The 22,280-nt window shown below is 47.2% G+C and overlaps 4 protein-coding genes across 5 annotated transcripts; 3 read left to right on the top strand and 1 right to left on the bottom strand.

The window, feature by feature from the left end:
• The first annotated feature begins 284 nt into the window (after positions 1-284).
• Positions 285-1,357, top strand: LOC111068533 (MIT domain-containing protein 1). The gene is made up of 3 exons (XM_022358054.2): positions 285-772; positions 830-1,035; positions 1,140-1,357. Exons 1-3 carry the CDS (start codon positions 407-409, stop codon positions 1,291-1,293), a joined length of 726 nt encoding a protein of 241 aa, XP_022213746.1. The 5' UTR covers positions 285-406; the 3' UTR covers positions 1,294-1,357.
• A 13,822-nt stretch (positions 1,358-15,179) lies between these two features.
• Positions 15,180-17,393, top strand: LOC111068560 (fork head domain-containing protein FD2). The gene is made up of 3 exons (XM_022358101.2): positions 15,180-15,816; positions 16,474-16,729; positions 16,790-17,393. The coding sequence occupies exons 1-3, from the start codon at positions 15,461-15,463 to the stop codon at positions 17,315-17,317; spliced, it is 1,140 nt and encodes a 379-aa protein (XP_022213793.2). The 5' UTR covers positions 15,180-15,460; the 3' UTR covers positions 17,318-17,393.
• Positions 17,394-18,185: 792 nt separating this feature from the next.
• Positions 18,186-19,646, top strand: LOC111068519 (mitochondrial E3 ubiquitin protein ligase 1). Its single transcript, XM_022358019.2, has 4 exons — positions 18,186-18,467; positions 18,524-19,107; positions 19,162-19,369; positions 19,432-19,646. Exons 1-4 carry the CDS (start codon positions 18,363-18,365, stop codon positions 19,549-19,551), a joined length of 1,017 nt encoding a protein of 338 aa, XP_022213711.1. The 5' UTR covers positions 18,186-18,362; the 3' UTR covers positions 19,552-19,646.
• On the bottom strand, positions 19,591-22,162 carry LOC111068517 (FGGY carbohydrate kinase domain-containing protein). 2 transcript variants are annotated; one of them, XM_022358017.2, is made up of 7 exons: positions 22,145-22,162; positions 21,426-21,647; positions 20,481-21,346; positions 20,277-20,427; positions 20,134-20,208; positions 19,856-20,074; positions 19,591-19,791 (listed from the first exon to the last, which is right to left on the bottom strand). In XM_022358017.2, the coding sequence occupies exons 2-7, from the start codon at positions 21,612-21,614 to the stop codon at positions 19,642-19,644; spliced, it is 1,650 nt and encodes a 549-aa protein (XP_022213709.2). In that variant the 5' UTR covers positions 21,615-21,647; positions 22,145-22,162; the 3' UTR covers positions 19,591-19,641. The 2 variants fall into 2 exon arrangements, with proteins under 2 accessions (XP_022213709.2, XP_022213708.2); XM_022358016.2 differs by lacking the exon at positions 22,145-22,162 and adding an exon at positions 21,999-22,125.
• Between the last annotated feature and the right edge of the window lie 118 nt (positions 22,163-22,280).

The raw sequence follows: 22,280 nt of genomic DNA, 5'->3' as shown, positions 1-22,280 counted from the left end.
ATATTTGGCTTAGTGAAATTGAATTTGGTTCGATGTGGCTGGATGCCATGTCTGGCATTTGGCGATAAACGCATTCGCTTTCGCTTTCAGGTAAATTGCTCGTAAGCCACATCAGCATAAACCGAAGGAACTAAATATTTATGGGCGAACGAAAGACCGACCCAACCCGACCCCGCTCTGACAAATTCAAACGCCAACGGTCACGCGGCAGCGACACATCTGTCAGCCCTGGACAAACGCTGACATTAGCAACCCTGTTTCTGCGAACAGCTGGAACCTGTTGCATTTTTTTTGTTTATTTGATCGGTTTGCGCAGCTAAAATAAGTGGAGTTGCACAATAAATAATTTTAAGCCCGCAGTGCCAGCAAATCCACTTGAAAGAACCTCCCCCCGTGCGATGCAAAGATGAGCGCCGCACTGAAAGCCAAAGAACAACTGATACGCGCTGTGGAATGCGACCAAATCGGACGAATACTGGAGGCGCAGACGCTCTACCAAGATGGCATCGCGCAGCTCATGCTGTTCGTGGAGACCGAGCCGGATGAGTCGAAGCGGAAGGCGTTCCTGCTGCGCATCAAGGAGTACATTGATCGGGCCGATGCCATCAAGGCCCGCGTCAATGGCAAGCTAATGCTGGGCGAAGTGGTGGACCACGTCTCGATAGAGGAGAACGACACGGGCTACGACTACGATCAGATCTTTGGCAAGTACATGGACGACAAAACCGTTGAGATTCTGCTCGAGGAGCCCTACATGACGCAAAACTATCAGGTAACTGAGCTAATCTTTGATGGGAGAACAGCGTACATTCGATTGGTTTGTTTACAGTATCAGAACCTCGTACGCTTCCTGGAGCTGGCCATTACAAACTGCAAAAACTTGAAGTATTTCCGTTTGATTACCAAAGAGTACACGGATCCAAAGAATCCCGATCAGCAAAAGACAAACTTGGGACAGATTAGAGCTGACCTGGAGCGACGGGACATCGTTGTCTCCATAAAGTACGAAGACACTTTGCACGACCGCAGAATTTAGTAAGTCTTCCCGCTACCAATACAAATCCATTGAGTCATCGATTTATTGCAGCTATCTAATCTTTCCATTGATACACACAAACACATGCTTCCTGTGCTTTCAGTCTGAGCAATGGCTACATAATCAAAATCGGTCGCGGATTGCACTTTTACAAGGCGGCCAATCCCATGTATTCCATTGGCCTGGTCAACTACAGGTACCGCAAGTGCCTCCAAACGGATGTGGACATATGGCGCAACAATCGCACAGCATCTTAGGGCACGAATGTCATTCCATTTTAAAAGGCAGATTTTTCATAAAACACTTAATTTTTTATTTTTGTATAAATAAATCTTTCAATGCTTTTTGCAAGCTGCGAGTGCGAAGTGGAGTACAGCAGGAGGCGTAGGAGGATTCACCCACAATTGCTGATTCTGGGTGCGCTATAAATCTGCAGTCGCCACGAAGACATGGAGCTGATATATGGATGTGGCTGCTGCTACTGCTGCTGCAGGGGCGTTCGGTTCTCCTGTTTCTGTTCCTTGGCAGAAAATGTTTAAAATTCATAACTTTCACGCCACTTTCGGATGCGGAGGCAGCAGCAGCAGCAGCAGCGGTAGCGGCACAGCTGGTGGGCAGAGTTGGCTGCTGTTTTGAATGCCAGTGCCGCCGCTCCAGCAGCCAGCGGGTGGCCAATGCAGTTGCATAAAAGCCAAAAGCTGTAGCAGTAGCATAAACGGAAGCGCTACCGTAACCAGCGACAGCGCCAGCTCCAGCTCTTTGTCCTTGCCACGTCCTTAAGGTTCGCTTAAAGCCCAGACACAGATTCGGTCTGAGGCTCAATGGCGATGCCAGAGACATGTGCGTGGATAATTACAACTGCGACACAGTTCGCTGCACAACCGACGCCAGAGTCCACCTTTGGTGGGTGGTATCGGGGATTGGTTCTCGAAATGGGACGATTTCCTTGGGCGGGGGGGTATATTTTCAATTTACTTGGTGCCAGGCCAAGGATTTATCAACAGATGAAGGCAATTGTTACGCAAAGGCACAAAATGCGCCGCGATGAGCCGGCCTAATAAATTGCACCAGAGCTAAAATGCTTTGCTCGCTTTTAAATTTTATGGCCCGTAAGAAGGCCCAGACACACTCGCTCGCTCGCTCAGCCAGCCCCCCAGTCTACCCACCCACACACACACACACACACACTTCTGGGAACCACCCCTAATTTTGGGTTTAAGCACCACTGGAAGATGGAGCCTGCGGCTTCTGCTGGGTCCGGAGAGCTGGGGTGAGGTGCAGATTCCATTTGCCTAAGCTGGCTATTCATTCGCTGGATATTCTAAACAAGCAACAAGAATTGTGGGTCTTCGTGTCCCCAGGATTTGCAGGGACTTCCACTTCCGCCTTCTCCTTTGGAGCCGGGGGGGCCAACGATGAACTTATTGAACAATTAGATGGTTCACTTATTTTAGATAAATCTATGCACTAGATGGATCCCTAGAATCCCAGCCTCCCTCCAAGCGGGCTCCTTGTGCGTAACGGAAGCTGGAACAGGATATTTTTCGCTAGCAAATAAGCCACTAACTGACTGAACAACAACAGGGGACAGGTTGCTGCTCCGCAACCTGGAATCCTCCCCGGCAAGCAACAGTTAGATTGGAAGCCGCCGGCTCTGCCTGCCAATTTGTGAGCAATGAATGCTGCAGTTAAGCGCCGGGCAAGGCCAGCAAAACTACAATACATAACCATGGAATTAGTTATAGTCCTGGTCCTGCTTGTGCTTCTGCTTCTGGTCCTTCATCTTGGTCACAAAGCGAACAAGAGCCACGCCACCCAAACCCCCGTCTGGAGGAAGCCAGGCAGACACTGCCTGGGGCAGACCAACAGCATAACTAATCCGAATATTTTACCCCGCCCAGCTAAATGGGAAATCCTCAAGATACGAGCACGAGTAGGAAGCCAAAGTGGAAGCAACATTTTGTACCTCGTAACACGTGGAGTGACAAGGGGTATGTGCCATAGTAAACGAATTTCCACAGCGTTCTCTGATGGCTAACAAGTTATAGAAAGTAAACACCAGAAAATATCTGTCTAAATCTTAGATCCTATAAAGAAACAAGTACGCTCCATCAGATACACTCCATAGCGGGTATCTGTTGGTCGGAACTCTCCCTCCGCTCTAGCATTATTTCTTGCCCATTGCTAGCATGGGATGCTGAGTGCGGGACACGCGTTAAGCGGAATGTTTTAGGTTCAGGCGCAGCACTTATGACATTACATTTTACGAGCACATGTGGATGTGTGTGTGTGCGGGTGTGTGTGTGTGTGTTTCCTATTAATTTGCTATAGCTGAGGAGCTCTGTGTCCCCCCTGCACATCCCCTCTCAGACCTACACATTGCCCCATCATCAGGATTGTCCTCTGGCCGGGAAAGCGCCACGTAATTGTCTCTGCTTCGCTTTCGCTTGCTTAAAATTATCATAGAGCAAAGGGATAAGAAAAACTACGAATCGGATTGTGTACACATCTACTTATGCCGATTTCCTATTACTCGTAGATGCGTAACGTAACTTTTAGACCAACAACAACAAAAACAAAAACAAAAAGGGTGGCGTCAACGATTTTTTCTTGGTTTTATTGCTGCTGCTGCTGCTGCCAAACAACATCAACAACAAGAAAGACAAACTGGCAAATGTCCCACTTGTTACCAGAACGCCCCCCAGCCCCCCGATCCACAAATGGGAGTGGGAGTGGGAATGTGAATGTGAGAGGAAGACATAGGCAATAGATAGGGAAAATCGGGCCATAACTTTTGTTTTGCTACGTACATAAAATGGCGCCAAGCAACCTATATAGGCCAGACATCCAAAACGAAGCACCAACCTAGGGCAGCGAACAGGAGCTGGAGCGGAAGCATGAGTGGGAGTAGCAGCAGGAGCAGGAGTAGGAGTAGGAGTGGACATAAAGTCAAGTGAAACTACTGGCAATAGCAATTGAAATCAAAAACGTGCCATCAACGGGTCTCCCTTGCTGTTGTTGTTGTTGTTGTTGCTGTTGAAAGCCTCCTCCGCTCCGCTCCACTCCACTACTGCAGCCCACATCCAGGAGGCGTTGGCCATTATGTAAATTGCGTGTACGGCAGTCAATGAAGCTCTGAGGATGGGATGGATAGAGACTGCGGCTGACCAAAAACCGCATCATTAACGCCCTGGACGCTGGACCCTGAACCCAGAATCAGAAACGGACTGGATTGGACTTTTCTCTCTCGAATGAAAACTGGCTAAGGTCTCAGGGTCTCAATGGCTCTCTCTCTCTGTCTCTGGCTCAATGTGTGTGTGTCCGAAATATGAACTAAAGTGATTTTCAAATATGCTCGAGTCCCAGGCACTTTAGCAGTCCAGTCCTATATCATTTGTTGTGGGTGGTGTGGGTTGGTGATGTTTCCGTCGCCTCGTGCTAGATTAAAAGCTGTCACAGACCAAACAAAGGCAACCGCAGAAGCAGCAGCAGCCGCAGCAGCAGCAGCAGCAGAACAAGAACCACACCACACACAAAGGATAAGCAGAGCAGTTATTGTGTTCTCTTTGGATTTGCAATGTATGCCGATTTATAATCAATCAATGTCAGCGCAAAATTCGAAGCGCCACCAACGGCAGGCACTCTCTATCTGTCACTCTCCCACTCACTCCCTGGGGCGGCAGCGTGGAACGTATGCTCAAAAAACCGTTCATTAGGCCCCTCAGACGTCACGGCACGACACTGCATAGAGACAGAGAGACAGGGAGAGAGAGAGCGACGCCCAGAGGCGCGTTATTTATAGTGCGTGTCCTATTAATGCATAATCGACGTCAATCTTGGCATATTAAAGGACTAACGCGGCCTAAGTCGTCGCTTCTACTGCCCTGCCATCACCCATTCTCCTCATCCTCATCCGCTTCAGCCTCAACCTCATCCTCATCCTCCCTTCTTTTTTTCAACCAGATTTTAAACCAAAGATGGATAGACAGAGATATTTTTTGGCTACTGGTTGCCTTGCCGGGCAAATCCTTTCTGCCATGGTTCGCTTTGGTTAATAGACCCCGAGCTGCGTGTCAAATTGCCGGCGAATTGATGAACTTGGCAGAATAAAGGTCCTTCTCTCCCCACCCACAAAATGCATTAGCGAAAAAGATAAGAGCTGGGCAATATTTATAAAAATGATAAGAAATGGTTAACAAAATTGTCTTTGATTTTGATTAAACTTAATATCTATTTCGTATTTAATGTCGATTTTATGTTTAAATATCTTGAAACTTATTATTTAACCGAAGGGTTTAGCCGATTGCCTAAAGAAAGAATATATTATATATACAAACATATATGTATATACAGATCCCGAATAAAACAGCGACTTATTCGATTGTTCAAGCTTTCTGTATTGATTGTGATTAAAATTAAAGGCTTTGGGTTCTTTAGAATTCGTTAGCTTAAATTAGAACTAATTCTTTCATAATTTGTGTAATCTTTTTGCAATCAGCAGAGATGGATTGTTCGTTATCTCCGCAGCTATAGCTTTCAGAATCATGCAACTGAAAAACAAATACTTAGCATAATTATGGATGTAAGTACTGTCTCGCAGATAACTTAATTTCAGCTCGCTTTTATGGCAAAATAAACCTTAAGTCTGCGGTCACCTCCGCCCCATTTCCAGCGAAATCTAAGAAAATTCCAAGCTACGCTGCAGGAACAAACAACATTCAACTCGGGTCAATTGTTTCACTTATTTAGCAGGCTTTAAAATGTCCCCACAAATCGCCGCCCCCCACGCCGCCGCCGCCTCGACCAGTCCGGATGTTTAATGACCAAAAGACATTCTCTGACAGCGTTGACAACTCTCTGAGAGATATACATTAGGAGGAGGAGGAGTGCAGAGCAGGGCAGAGTGGAGTAGAGTAGAGTGAGAGTCTGAGAGCATTAGAGAAAGTAAATCGGTGGCATAAAAAGCCGCGCGCTGTAATTTGAGTAATTAAAATTTGACACGATAATCGAATCGCTTGCTGGCTGGCTGGGGGGCAGGTGGATCTCGCTGGGCACGAAATCATCGCCAGCCTTTCAGCCCTTTCGCTCGGCTTACAACTTGAGCGGCGAATTAATGCAGAGCACTTTATGTGTATATAATTCCGGGCAGGGCATATCTGTATATACTCGTATAGCCGTGTGTATATAGGGCCGCCTGGCAGTCAATGTCAAACCACAGACTATTAAATACACACGCAGGCACGCGAAAGTGCTGAAAAACAAAGCCAGGACGAAGCCAGGGATCCCAGTCGGCGACGGCAGTCGGCGACGGCAGCTTCCATAATTCGCCTGACGACTCCAGGATTCGTGGGGAGTAAAAGCCATTAAAGTAACAACCAGGCACAGCACGTTTTTACGGCGCACGGCAAATGCTGCGACAAAAGAAGGTTCCTCAGCATGGTGAGCAGAGATGTGTGGGAGGGTTGGGGGGGGGGGCTCTGATGTGGCTGTTGGCTGTGGCTGTGGCAGACTCAATCGTAAGCGCAGCAGTCAGCGTCATAAACGACGGCGTCGGCATTTAGAAAGCGCAGATATTCCTGTCAAAACGATAAGCGCGCCTTACGCCGTACAGCATGAGAGAGAGACGGAGTAAGAGTGGGAGTAAGAGTGAGGGCTAGAGATGGAGAGATGTAGAGATATAGAGAGAGAGACAACCAGTCAAGGTTTTGGAGAGTGGAAGTGGGTGGAAGTGGAGGCAGCAGCTCAATTTTTATACCAAGTGCTGAGGAGCGTCTTTAAACGTTTTGTGGCTGGGGATATATCCATCCCTTCAGCCTCGGCTTCAGCTACAGCCTGCCTGTTCCCTGTTCCCTGTACTCCACACTGCCTGCTCGTGGCATTGTCATTTATGTATCTATTCCGAGAGTCTTTCTTGCATTGGTTAAATGCCTTACGGTAATTTCATTCACTTACGCGCACATAACTTGCAGAACTCACGTATTCCCATTCGGATTCACACTCGCACTTTTATTCAGGGACGCAGGGATGGGGGGCACACGGGCACACAAAGTTATAGCTGAAGGCGGAGAGGGGAGATGGGAGATGGCAGTTGGAGATGGGGTGTCTCAGGCAGAGGTGCGTAATGACATTCATGTGATAAGCACACGCACACGCCCCCAGGTGTGATGGGTGTTGTGTCGTTTGGTGTGGGGTTTAGCTTTAGGTCTGGGGGCCAAGACAAGGGATGCAGCTAATGAGGCAAATTCCCAAAAAAAAAAAAGAAGCCAAAAACAAATATGTACATAAATCTTTAACGCCAGTGACCGAAAAAATGGTCGCAATTGTTGGCCATTCCTGTTGGGGAACGGGAGCGATCGCTGGCCGCAAGAAATATGGATTGCTGCCTAATCACCTACAGCGTTTTAGCCACGCGAAAGGTATGGAGCAGGGGGGCCCTGGAGTGGCAATGGGAATGGGACAGCTCCTAAGTCGCGCAAATCCCAAAATATTTCACAACTTTATCCCCTTAGGTGGGATATTTGCGGGCACGCAAAAAGGAAGAAAAAAAAACCGTCCTCATAAAAAAACAAGTTGAAAGACTGGGGTCGAGACTTCGACTAAAGGATACCCGCTAATCATATTTGTTAGCATCTTTAAATGGCTTTAATAGCTAACTAATTTCATATATATATTTTATGGATAGCTGGCTAATACCTCTGCCTGTAGGTTTGCCAAGGGCTAGTCCCATATCTTGACATTTCCAGTTAACACAGATACCTGTTACATACCCTTCCATGTACACCAGTTACCCTTTGCACTGTTGAAGTACCGGGTATAACGAGCATCAGGAGCACGTTAATCAAAATGTTAGAGGGGTAGCAGCAGCAGCAGCAGCAGCATCGGGGGGAACAACGCTATCCTGGCCGCCAGATATCGCCATCTACGTACCCGGAGACCGACCCCCGCTCGACTCCCCACTCCCCCGACTAGGCATCGAATCCAAGAAACGAAACGAAACGAAAATTTTAATGGCTCAATAAAAATGCCATTTGCGCTGGGCCGCTGTCTTGGCCCGCAGAAAGTTGGCTTTAAAGGCAGCCCGCACTTAGCCCGCCTCCCCACTGGGCTGGGGAAAAACAAAAGCCAAACAAGGCTTAACACATTTCCCCAAAATGTTTATCTAATCAGCGCAAAGTATCCTGACACCTGAGAAGGCAACGGGAGCAGAGCTGAGAGATCCAGGAGCCCAAATCCAGGAGCCAGGCAGCCAGGCAGCTGTCAGGGCATTAATCTGCAATTGCCAAAGATTTCCGCCTTCCAATCGAATCAAATGTAAATCAGTGAGGGAAAGAGACAGCGCCGGAGAGAGGGAGATGGCAGCAGCAGCAGAGTTTCCATTGAACTAGTTGCACATCTCTGGCCCCGCTCCCGCCCGTACATATATTTATTTCTTTTCCCGATTTCGGGTAGGGGGAAATTCGCTTTTTGCCACCCATTTTGTTTGTGGTGCGCTTTATCAAACAGAAAATTTAAAAAACAAATAACAGCCGCTGCTGCTGCTGCTGTTGCTGCCACAGTGGCAGCCGCAACAGTAACAGACTGCCTGCCATTAAATTTTTATTGGTTCTCCGAAATCCGATTCATGCCTTTTACAAAGATTTCTCAAACATTTAAAAGTGCGAAAAGATCAAAGCGAATTCCAACTTATTGTCTCGCTCTCTCTCTCTGCCCCCCTAAAACCCAATCCTTCTGCTCACTCCCACTACCCCGCAGGTCATGGCTTAACAAGATTCTTACTAGTGAGAGAGAGAGTGGAACTAAGACTAAGGTAGGGGAAACTACAAATTCCCAGAGAAGCGCAGTTAAAGAGCCACGCCACCCCTACTGCATCCAACGGTAGTTCCTCTCCCCCTCTCAACCGCTCTCTTTTTGTCTCTGATGATGTGGCATATTTGCTTGTAAACATTTGACGAGTTCTTGCTCTGGCCACTGGACCACCCACGCCTCCGCACGCCACCAACTCGCACCAAAGCCAGAGCCTGGCCAAAAGTCGGCCATGGAAAATTAAATCAGCAAGTGGAAAGCTCCTTGCTGGTGTGCCTGCTGCTAGTGGTCCTGTTCCGCAATGGAAAACTGATATTTTGCTGGCTCTGCCAAACCGCATATCAAACTGTCGAGCATTTACCATTGGGTCGGGTCCTACAACGAGGTGCGGCCCGTGCCAAGTGGTTTTTGGCTGCCGTTGTTTTCATAACAGCCAGCCTCCCGGGGCAGCCACATGCACATGCACAGGCACAGACATACAAACATACGTACATATAGGGGCACAATCCGCCCTCCGACTCCCTCCCAGTCCACGACTCGAGCAACTTTTGACGCCACTCTGTCTGCCGCGCCACGCCTTGACGGCCTGCATTCCGAATAAAAAATATTCATACGTAGATGCCCTTTTTATTATGCACCCTGCACCGAAGCGGGTGTGGAGGGATTATTGTGAACTCTGGCATTTACCGTCCATCTCGGTCTACAACTTCAGATAAGTGTTGTTGAAGTGTGAAAGGGATAGCTAGACAGCTGAGAGAAGGTGCGAGAGCTTTAACAGTTAATTCTCTCACGATCGTACTCTCCACCTGTACCAGTACTCTCCACTCTCCTATGCTTAACCAGAACGGAATAGGCGAGCGCCAGAAAGGGCTAGCAACAGTAACCTAGCTCTCCTTTTGGTTTCTTTTAAGCTTAGCTGCTGCTGCTCACCATTGCTTGAACAGTTAAAAGGCAGAGAGATGAAAGATAAACACTATGCAAGGCGAGAGCGCCTGAAAGGGACAGCCTCAACAGGAGGGGCTTATCAGTTTAACCACAAGTTTTGCCACCAAATTGAATCTTCTCTCAAGAGAGTTTGTGCTTTGTTGTGTTCTGGTTTTTCGATCGCCTGGAGGGTATAGAAACTTCGATGTGGCAACAAGTGCCTCGCATTCTTGTTATATCGTCACTTATGGGTAGGGAGAATGGGAAGAAGTTGCCTTCCAGTGGGGTGGAGCGCGAGTGGGGGGACTAACTCCGGTTGTTTACACGTGCCTTTGTTGCGCCGCTGCTGACGCGATGCGTGTGTTCCGGACTTGGGCATGTGGCTGTGGATGTGGATGACTCTGGGGCATGGGGCACTGCATGAAGTTTTGCGTACTTGGTATTTACATACAAACACACAACACACATAAACAGAAGCACCAGCAGCAGCAGAAGCAGCAGCGGCAGCGGCAACAACAGCAGCAGCAGCAGCAGCAGTCGATTGCCAAGTGCAACAGCAGCAACAGTAGCCCCCATGGCTGACTTTCCCATGGAAAATAAACAAGAGTTCTCCCCGACAGTCGCCAAGATGTCTGCGACGGGTTTTGGCTTTTGCCACGTCTCACCTGGGCTGGGCTGCGCTGCTGCGCTGCTGCTGCTGCTGCGGTGGTAGTGTGGGATGAATGGATGAATGTGGCATGGCTTGGTGTGTGTGGGGGTGGGAGGAGGTGAGCCGAGGTGAGTTGGGTCGCTTGGGGACAAGGACGTCGTGGAGGATGGTGTCAGGATGTTGCCGCTGCCGTATTTTAATAATGCATCGAAATGAAAGTGGCTGTCAACTGGAGATTTGACAGCTGCTTTAGCTTACGACAAGGATCGATGATGGCATGTCAGGTGCGTAGACAGACACGACAGCCCTGACTACTACCTACAACTTCGGCCAGAGTTGCCATGACTTCTCGCCACAGATTATTTCACTTACTGCGCCAATTATGTGCGATAATTAGGTGCGGGGAGTCAGCCACCGCCATTGAGGCAGCGGCAGCGGCAGCCATTGGGGGAATTCGAATCGAACCGAACCGAACCGAATTACCGCCTCATTAGCACATGGCACTCTGGTATTCCCAGGGCCCGGCCCCCTGCTCCGTTCCCGTTACTCATAAATGCCATAGATCTTTGGGGGCCCGGGCCCAACAGCACCACCAGCTGGCCCACTTGATGGCATAAACAGATTGCATGGCTCTCTCTCTTTGAAGTGCAAATTACCCGCGGGGTCAACCGATGCTCGCATTGTGGACTGGAAGGGAGTGTTGCTGTTGCTGTTGTTGCTGTTACTTGCGGCAAAGGTGGATGCGGTAAATGCGGTGGATGCGGTACTGAGTTAACAATGCTTCTTGGCCATAATACATCTTGAAAATCTGTTTAATGGCTCTCTTCCTCTAACGGTGGTTGGGTAGGGCTGGGGCTGGGGCTGTGGCCGGGGCCACTTGAGAGGCTTTTGAAGCTGTTGCTATTTTAATGTGGTCGATATTCTAAATTTAAACAAATAAACAAACATACCCGCAACAAATACAATTGCCTCTGGATTGCTGCTTGCTGCCGATTGTTGAAAGTTTATTGTTTTTAAACCTGTGCAGCAAAACTGTTTGATATACCTATCCGCCCCTGAGCACCCGATAATTTGGCACTTAAAACGTGCGAAATTCATTCACATTTTCACTTGATTCATTCGGCATCGCCGGCCAAGAAAGCAATCACGGTGAGTGCTTGGTTTACGACCATATATTCAACCATCAGATCCGCCCCGGAGAGTGGGTGAACACACACTCATACACATCCGCTGCCCTGCCGTGCTCTTTTTTTTTTCTTCTTATTTTTTGTCGGCTGGAAATCAATATGAGTAATACGAAGCAATAATCTATGAGATTCCCGCAGTTTGCAGGTGGAGGAGGGAGGCCACACGAAAGTTTATACTTTTGAGTACTGAACACATTGCTGCTCTCTCCTCGCTTTGAAGTGGGAAAATAACCAGAAAGATAAAATTATTACTGAATTTATAGGGTTTTTTTTTCTACTAATGAAAATCAGCTGCCCAGCCGATAAATAATTCCAAGCTTATTGCGTGCTAATTGGTATTATCGATCAGACCTGATTCTGGAAGTCATTATAAAACATAACATAAAACATTAAAAGCGATAAAAATAAGGAAATATTTAATATGTCGCCGCTCCTGGAGGCTCCTTTTTCTCGTGTGAAGTCTCAAATAAAAGTTAAACCAGTTGCATACTTTACGGGGCACTACTGCCCACTACCTTATGTACATACATATATTGGTTGCACAAACTAACTGCTTGAGGACCATTTTGCTCTGATTGCCACAGAGTCCAGCACCTGTTACCAACAAATAACTTGCTGAAAGAGGAAACCTTCCCGCTTACCGCTTCACAGTTCAACAGCCACATTATTGCTCACGCATTTCATTTGCCATATAGAAATCGTCTCGAAATCGTCTTCCAGCTCCAAACTAAACATCTCAGCCATGTGATGTGGAAGGGGCAGCAAGAGACTGGAGACTGGAGACTCCGCTGCCACGCAACTAGTGTCAAGAATCGCATAAATTTCCGATTCCGGGACGGTACGGGATGCTCTACGGGTACAACCGAATGCGCTGCGTTGCGTTGGACTCAAAGTGTGCCATTTAATGGCCACCAAAGGTCACGTTCACACCGCCGTAATGGCTAATGGGCGACCGGTCTGACAATTCAGGTAATGTGGATAATTTGCTGTCAATGATGTGTAACGAACGCACAGCGGAGATGAGAAAAGCGCTGCCGACGAGATGCGGTCCTTGTATTTGTTGTCAAACAACAACACGCACCTAATAGCCCGGACCCGGTGCTGCATTTTACGGCGCTTATAAATAGGCTCTACTAGATGTTAATGTTCGTGTCGATGGGGGCAGAGAGAGGATGCGCTGGATTGGGGGGGACACCGGGACGCCGGGACACGAGCCACGGGACCCCATTCAATTTTGACAAATCGCCTGTTGTTGAGCACAGGCCACAAATCCGTGCTGATCGATGATTTGTTGTCTTTGATCTGAAAATGGGAATGGGAATGCAGATGGAATGAGATGAGATGTGCTCCAACCGCGAGTGTCGAGTGAGAAAATCAAATTTTGACAAGGTGTTGATTGCCCCCCCAAAACCACCGACATGCACTCGACTCCTACATAAACTCGACTCGTATTCTATGCAGATGTGATGTGATCCGTGGGGGAGGGGAGCAGTCAGCCCATAAATCAAGCAGACCCACAGAGCAGAAGTAGTCACGCACTAAACTATAACTATAACGATTAAGTTGCGGTTGGGCACCGGGAACTAAACAAACAAGACGAGCGGCGTTTTATGGCTTAACGTGACCGATCCGTCAAAACGAAAATGGAAAATGGAAAATGTAAAACCAAAACGAAAACTCAAACACTGTTATTTCAGACTCTGATTGTTTTGTCTTTGGTTTTTCGCGTTCCACACAGATTCAGAATCGATCTGAGCTGAGCCATAAAAAACAATATTTGTTTCCAATACTATTCCCAGCATAGATCTAAAAATAATCAACCAAAACATAGTCGTGCAGAGCCGAGTCGGGACGAGCGACATCTATCCAATGTGGTGGCCGGTGGCCCGACCCTCAGGGCGGAGGAGTGGGTTGTCTGTGACTCTGGCACTGGGAGTAGGATCAGTCGGGGGCATTGGATAACCCATTGTTTTATGACCCATTTTTCCAGCGGTAAGCGATCGTAAAATTTGAATAAAGCGAGAGAGAGCGTGAAAAATCCTTTGTGGCATCTTCCACACATGTCAGAGATGCGAACTGTGTTGGCTGCTTGCTGCAACTTCAATTGGTCTTTCAGTATTCCGTATGTGGTTGGTGCTCCGTTTACCCTACTTGTATTTGTGTTCATTGTTTTTATTTCTTTCAAATGATCTCTGCTTTCTACTTGAGAACAGAACGATCGTAAAAATCGATCGTAGTCCTGTTTGAAATGTATACACAATTATTTTACGACCTTCCAAGATATAGACCAAGACTTTCGTTTCAATAATTTCGTACTTGAATACACCGTTTACTCTTTGCTTTCACTCCCACTCTCTCTCTCTGAAAAGTCGTAAAAATTCAAAAGGAAATTCTACCAGATAGCAATGTCAGGAGGCTATGCTATGCGGAGATAAACCAATCTCTCCTGTCATTATCATACAGACAGACAAACAGACAGCTGTGCATAATCGGGTGTAGTGTTTAAAGTACTTCTTGGGAAATATATTTTGATTAGAGTAATGTTTGCTATGATTTTCCAGTTTAATGTTTACAAACCAATCGAGTTAAGGCACTTCTTCTTTTGGAGACTCCCTATGTTTGTTTTCAATGGAACTTAATGAAGCTTAAACATGTTGGTGGTAGCAGCCTCTTACTGTACAAAAAACTTTGGAGATATCTTATAGTTTTTATGTTTTTATTGAAACTTTATTGATAACTGGCCCAAGGACCTCGTATGAGCTTATAGCTTTGAAAAAGCATTCAATTTACTTTATACTTTATTGCACAATTTTTTCCTTGCATATCCTTTATTGTACAAGTTATAAATTGTTCAAAATATTACCAACTATTAACCCTAACACACACAATAAATACCCTTTGAATATCTAAGAAAAAACCTTCTTACAGCTCTTGGAATTGCCCGGAACTCATGTGTGTGGGCCTGCTGAAATTTCATTTGTTGAAAAATCATATTTTCCATATAATTGTAAACACATTGAAAACATTCAGCCACACACACAGACTGAATGAGATCTTGGCTCCTCCCACAGCGGAAAATTCAGGCAAATGAGAAACGAATCTCGCTGTGAACATCTCTCCATAAATAAACATGGAACGAGCAGGAGAAACGCTGTAAGAACCGCCCACATTCTGACGATCAGCCATACAGATGACTGCAGTCGATGGTTATGGAAAATATGATAACTGAAGAAATATCACTGGCAATAATAACAGATTATTCCATCATCCAACTGATAGGAAAAGCGATCAATGAAATACTACTAAAGCTGGAATGCTATAAAATATATAGGTATGTACTGATACATACTGATCTTTGGTAATTATCAAGTTCATAAAGTCTTGCCCTTAAGTCATGATTGATCCCTCACTGCTGCTCTGTCCCGAGACTTGCTCTCTCTCCCTCGATCTTTCTGGGAACTTAAACATGTGTGGATATAGTACGTATTTATAGTCCAATACGGTGTTCTCCCCAAAACACACACACGCAGGCAGACTCTCGCTGAGGAAGTACAAGTGAGATCTCTACGTATCTCTGCGTATCCGTAGACAGCCCACAAAGTCCATTCATTTGTCGATCGGACTTCTTGGCTGACGCAACGAATAGTCGCGCTCGCTTCACACGGAACTTCGGATGTTTTATGGCCCTGAAAAGCGGGACAAAGATCGTAGGATAAAACCCATACAAAAGTGAAGTGTAGTCATTGCTCCAAGGACACAAAAAAAAGTCCTGATAGTGTGCCAATAAAAGTCCAAATAGTGATTTAAAGAGAGCTTTAAATAAAACAGAAACTACCAAAGTTATAAGGAATAACTTACAAAATGTTGCCATCCTGCTATTCGAATGGTTCGGTACTGCCTGACAACGAGGAGCTGGTCAACTCGCTGCTGGCCAATCCCGAATATCTTCGCACCAATGCCAATCCACTGGGCCCAAGTGCCGTCGGTATGGATAGTCTCATGTGCAGCTCGTTTCCATCGGCCTTCTACTACCAGGGCATCGACAACTTCCTCGCTCTGCACAATAATATCTGGACTCTGCCCATATCCTTCCTGCACAACACCCATCGGCCGGAGAAGCCACCATTCTCCTACATTGCTCTCATTGCGATGGCCATCAGCAGTGCTCCCAATCAGCGTCTAACCCTCAGCGGCATCTACAAGTTTATCATGGATAAGTAAGTTCAAAAAGGATGTCCCATAGATCTGCTGCTCTTTCTTGATCTGTTTTAATTTAAAGAAACTTGCCTGAGTTACGACATTTATAGGAAACTTTTCTTTGGCTATAAATTATTTCATTTACTTCAAGTTCCGTTATCATGAACATTCGAATTATTTTAGTTGGCAGTCGTCTAAGTCAATAATGCAAAGATAAACAAAGCTAGCATTCCAGATTTATATATAACTAGAAGAGACCACAAATATATAAAAATATATACATATACATATATGCACGCATGTTGAAACGCATTTCAAAACAGTTGAAAAAGCATTGGCATAATCTGGGACTATAGCTGTGAAATATTGAACGTACATTTTCGAGTTTTATTGAGGAGAACAGCCATACATTCTTTAGCCCATTATATCATGTTCAAAATGGGGTAAATATCTGAAAGGATTACATTTATACTTAACGTTGATATTTATTTAAATTATCTTTGTGTGATTTTTGCAATACAAAATTATGTCTCATAAGGAATCTGGCGGATTAAATACAAGATTTCCAAATGAAGATACGCTCTTAAAAGCGAAAGGAAACCGTGTCATAGCTGAACAGATCTTATTCTTATTTGAATTAAATATTAAATGTTTATTTGCACTTTCGATTCTTTTAGATTCCCCTACTATCGGGAGAACAAACAGGGCTGGCAGAACTCCATCCGGCACAATCTCTCGCTGAACGACTGCTTCGTGAAGGTGCCGCGGGACAAGAACACCATCGATGACAATGATAGCGCCGGAAAGGGCAGCTACTGGATGCTGGACGCCTCCGCCTCGGACATGTTCGAGCAGGGAAACTACCGACGGCGTCGAACGCGGAGACAGAGGCACTGCACCAACGCCAGTCGCTATGAGCGGGATGCGGGCAAGGTAAGAGAAGAGAAGAGGCTGGAGAATATAGTAATCCAATTCATTTATTGATTCCCTCAGGATGCCACGGATGGCAGCAGCACGGCGGAGATCAGGTCGCCCAGCGACTCGCTGATCGACTTCGATATCTTCTGCAACGAGAGGCCCAACTACTCGGATCGCATCACAGATCTGCACCGTCAGTACCTATCCGTCTCCCTCGGCTTCAACAGCCTGTTCAACGGCGACCCAAGTGGGGTGCGGCAGCTGCAAGTCGCCTCCACGGCGGTTAGAGAATCCAACGCAGACGCAGACGCCGACGCCGATGTGGATGGCGATGCCTCCACGGACAGTCCGTGCTCCAGTTCCAGCAAGACAGCTCAGAACGTCCCGGATAGTGCGGCAGCGTTGCACGACGAGTTACATTCCCCGAGCGCCTTCACACCGACCCTCAACTGCAGGCTCCCAGGGCTGAGTGATGCATTTAGGGGGATCCAACATCTGATGCCCAGCGATACGGCTCCAGCACCTAGTACCAGCCCCACAGCAGCGACCAGTCGTTCAAAGACGACGCTATTCACAATCGACAATATTATTGGCAAGCCCTGAATGGTGCAATATGGCTGTTACGGATAGCATAGCATTAAGTCTTTTCACAAATTTCAATACATTAAAAATTATAAAAAATTATATGAGTTACAGATGTTTGTTTTATTTTTAAGAAATTGTTCCTTCAGAGAGTATTTTAGAGAAATTCTTTAAACTTTATCCCAAGGCTACGACAATGGGGGTTTGAAATGCGCGCTCACTGGCCAGCATCTCCGTTGACCCTTTCTAGGTCACACACCTTGCAACTTCTTGGCCTTTTCTAGCCGATAAATGCAATTTCGCCCCTGTGTATATGTCGCAACTGTGTAGTTACCGTGTAGCTACACAAGAAGAAAATGGACATTTTACGTCAACCTTGTTTGCTTAAACTCTTTTTGATAAATATTCCAGTCATAAGAAATCCCTTAAAACTAGCCAAACTTGTAAGTAATAGACTAATCTACCGGATAAAATGATGTGTTTAGTGCTGAGAGGGCCAACTAGCTAGTAATATTAAAGGGAATATCAAAATTGACAAATTTCATGTCACAAAATATCATGGTATGGCAGCCCGCAGCAACTACGAATGGCACGAGTCTGGCAGCGCCACAAAAAGCGACGTCACATTCGTTTTATTGTTTTAACCTTAATATGTAAATAATCTAATAAAAAGGACTTCTGAAAACATGCCAATCTTGTAGAAAATTTATGTATCTATCGGATTAAATTATTTGCTTAGGGCTGAGATGGCCAACTATCTAGTAATATTAAACGGAATATCAAAATTGACGAATTTCATGCCACAAAATATCATGGTATGGCAGCCCGCAGCACCTACGAATGACACGAGTCTGGCAGCGCCACAAAAAGCGACGTCACATTCGTTTTATTTTGTTTTAACCTTAAAATGTAAATAATCTAATGAAAAGGGTTCTGACTTGCCAAACTTGTAAATAATAGACTAATCTACGGGATAAAATTATGTGTTTAGTGCTGAGATCCTAGCTGGCTAGTAATACTCTACCGAAAATCCAAAGCGAGTTAAATATATCAATCCCTGACGAAAATGGATATTCTAAACGAATCTGTGGGCCTCGGCGTGGATTTAATTATTTTGGGCCTCTGCGTGCGTGAATATATGCACAACAAGAAGGTGGCACGACTTTTGAAGGTGAGGGTCGCAGAATTGCATCATCAGAAACACCTGTTTACATTAGTATTTCGCAGACCGCGCCGCAATACAGCATCGATGGAGATCTTAGATCCATTGTGGAACGTAAACAGAACAAAAGCATACCATATGCGGTGATCCGAGGCACTGTTACGCCCATTGGCGTGCCCCTGCGGAGCACGCTGGTTCCCAGTGTCAGCGGTGTGCTGCAGATTGTGAAGTTGCATGAGCACCGGGTGGCCCGGGGCTTTGCCGGCTTCTGGATGGAGCAGCGAAAGCTGCTGCACACGTCTGCCAACGAGATGCCCTTTGAGTTGCGAAATCAGAAGCATGCCGTCGAGATTGTGGACGCCCTGAACGCATCTGTTCTTGATGTGGACGTTGTCTACGACAGTTACGAGCCATCTACACTCTCGGCCTTTGACCACATCTTTGGATTCTTCAGTGGCGTGCGACAGAAAGGCCTCCAGACCACGGAGGAAGTTCTTCGCGAGGGCAGCTTCCTGACGGCCATCGGAAAGCTGGAGCTGGAGGGAGACTCATTGCGTATGCAGCCGTCACAGGAAGGAGGACTATTTCTGACCACCGCCACTAAATCCGCGCTTGTAAAGCGGTTCGAGGACGCCAAATGGACATCGATGTAAGTGGACATACACCTCAAACGATTCACGGCTACAAATGAGCCCCGTTTCAGATTAAAGATAACTTTTTGCGGCGCCATATCAGCTATCCTGATCGGCCTCATAGCGAAAAAGTTATATCGGAAGAGAAAACAGCAGCAGGAGGAGGCGAGAATACACAACCGCCTGGAAACAGAGCGACGCGAACGCCGTGCCCGCAGTCGTCCGCTGGCACTATCCGAGGATCAGCTATGCGTCGTCTGCGTAACAAATCCCAAAGAGGTGAGTTAAGTGGATGCAAGGCCAAGATTTCCATCAATAACATTATGGCTAATGGCTTTCAGATAATTTTACTGCCCTGTGGCCATGTGTGTCTGTGCGAGGACTGCTCCCCACACATTGCCAGCCAGTGCCCTGTGTGTCGGGGCAAAATCGTTTCCAGATCCGCTGCGTTCATCGCTTAGACCCCGTAGCCTACAGCCAAAAGAAATCACGTGTACCTATGCCATGTATAGCATATTGTATGTTACAAATTATTATAGTGTTGACAAAATTTAAAGGTCCTCTCCGTTCATAATGCTCCTGTACTGCCGCTGATGCTCCAGCAGCCGTAGGAACACCTTGTACTTGCGATTGTGAAACTCCAAGGTCTGGCGATTAGGCTCCAACAGCTGTCCAGTGCCACCCATGGCTTTCGAGGCGCTCTATAGGGATGCAGAGGCTTAGAGTTCGTTTGATACATTAGGTAGGCTATTTTGTGGCACTCACCTCGACACTATCAAAGTGACCGGCGGCTGCAGCTCCCAGGGCAGCAGCTCCCACCAGAACCATTTCCTGTTCATCCGGTATCAGCGCGGGCAAGTTGCAGATGTCAGCATGACATTGCACGTACAGCGGATTCTTGGCCAGACCGCCGCAGAACAGAAGCGTTTGGAACGGTGCCCGCTTATGCTGATACAAGTTTTCGATGATGTGACGCGTTCCGTACTGAAACAGCAGAATATTAGAGTAGATTAAAGTTAGATTCCTTTACAATTCGTACTTACGGCCAGGGCTTGAGTGTAGGACAAGTATTTGATGGCCAGAGATTCAATGCCGCGCGTCATATCCAGGCCAGTGATCTGTGAAGAAACATTTGGTATTTGGATGGGTTAGCTGCAGCATAAACGCCAGGTTCTAGGCCACCTACTATGCCTCGCAGTGTGGGATCGGCAACGGGCGAGCGATTGCCGTGCAAATCAGGCCAGACGTGCACATCCTGGGTGAGGCAACACACTTCGCTGAGGCCGCGCGCAGCAGCCAGCTCAGGCAGTAGCTGATTCAGATGCTGGTAAATATTTCTGCAATAGATTATAACTTTGTTATTGCTCAATTGTAATGTGCTCATACATACTTATCTGCCCCCAGCTTTTCCTTGAGCTCGCCGTAGGATTCGTGTGTCTTCAGCACATGATCCAGCAGATGACCGGCAATGCTCTGGCCGCCTTCGTTTAGGAAGTATCCGGGTATAATGGCATCCTGGTACGGGCCCCAAACGCCCTTGGCAAAGCAGGCCTCTCGGGTGATGCTCATGTGGCAGGTGGAGGTTCCAGCTATCAGGGCCATTTTCCCCTGTACGTCGTCGGCATCTGCAGAGCTACCAGCGCGGCAGCCGAACATGCCCAGAGCGCCGGCATGGGCATCGATCAGCGATGTGCTGACCACAGTGCCCACAGACAAGCCCAGATCCTCGGCAGCGCCAATGGAGAGACCCTTGCCCACGCGCTTGCCAGGCGGCTGGACATCGCTGCCGAGCTTCTGGAAGTTGTTTGAAATCAACTCTTGCAGTCCCGCGCCGCACAGGAACTCCTCATTCCAGCTGTTGGCCGCCGCGTCGTAGTTCCACTTGCAGACAACCGAGCAGAGGGAGCGGGTGTCCACGCCGGTGGCACGCCAGGTCAGGAAATCGGGCAGATCAAAGACCCGCCAGATGCTGCCATAAGTCTTGGATAGATTCCGCTTCAGCCACAACAGCTTCGGCACCTCCATCTCGAGGGAGACCTGACCGCCCACGTACTGCAGCAGAGGATGCTTCTTGGCATTGATCTCCGCCGTCTCCTTCTCGGCCCGATGGTCCATCCAGAGGATAACATTCTGCTCCACCGCACCAGACTTGCTGACTGTCAGCGGCACTCCGTTCAGGCCCAGGACCACTAAGGAGCAGGTGGCATCGAAGCCAATGCCCTTGACTTGTGTCTTATTGACGCCGGCAATGACATTCTGTAAAATCGGGATAGGTTGGCTGGTTAATCTAATCTGCGCCCAGACCAGAGGTTATCAAATGAGACGCCTTTATTACCTTCACAACCTTACAGATTGCAGACCAAATGTCTTCGGTCGACTGCTCGTAGTAATGGGGCTCCGGCGTCCACGTCTTGATCGCTTGCACCGCCTGCTCCACCACCTGGCCATCGGCTGCCACCAGAGCCGCCCTTGCACTGCCCGTGCCCACGTCTACACCCACAAAGTACGACGACTGCTGGGACATTTTCCGGCTGCCTTTCCAGCTGCTTTCAATTACCTTTGCGGTCAAATAAATGTTATATGTATTAATGGATTGCACAAAACCAAACCCCACAACAGTCGACCGCGCACTGATAACAAATTTGATATGCGCTGGAAGCTACAAAATCGTTGATACTTGTGTAGGTAGAAAGATGTCTGTATATTGGCTGTTTATACGGAGACGAGTCTTGGGACTGTGTACCGGTTTGCAAAGATCTTGTACTGAGTGGGAGCAGGCTTAACAGCTGGGAAACTGCTCGACTGAGATGCCCTTTGCCACCCTTACAGCCCCTTTGGCAAAACATTTTGGGGAAAAATCTCAATCTGATTAGCACGTGAAAGCTGGAATTCTGTTTAAAAAGCACACCTGATTGATTATCTCAAAAAACGGCCAATAGTTAAGTGATTTATTGTTGCTTTTGTTTTACTTCCGCGTCGGTGTGTGTTTATCAACACATGCAAATTAGTTAAGTCGTGTACGATGCCTCTACAGCAAGCACCCTACAAGCACACCTGATCGCGACGAGTCGCTCTTCAGTAAACCACAATCCGAACAGCAGCTCGAGTTCTCATTCAAACATTTAAATATAACCGAACGAACCTTCTCTCTCGCTCGGAAGATCGCAGTTCGATATATATCGTTTTCCAG

Source organism: Drosophila obscura, unplaced genomic scaffold, assembly GCF_018151105.1.
Source record: "Drosophila obscura isolate BZ-5 IFL unplaced genomic scaffold, ASM1815110v1 contig_1, whole genome shotgun sequence".
Taxonomy (NCBI): Eukaryota; Metazoa; Arthropoda; class Insecta; order Diptera; family Drosophilidae; genus Drosophila; species Drosophila obscura.
Note: the sequence above shows the minus strand (reverse complement) of the source record. Positions and strands in the feature narration are given on the sequence as shown.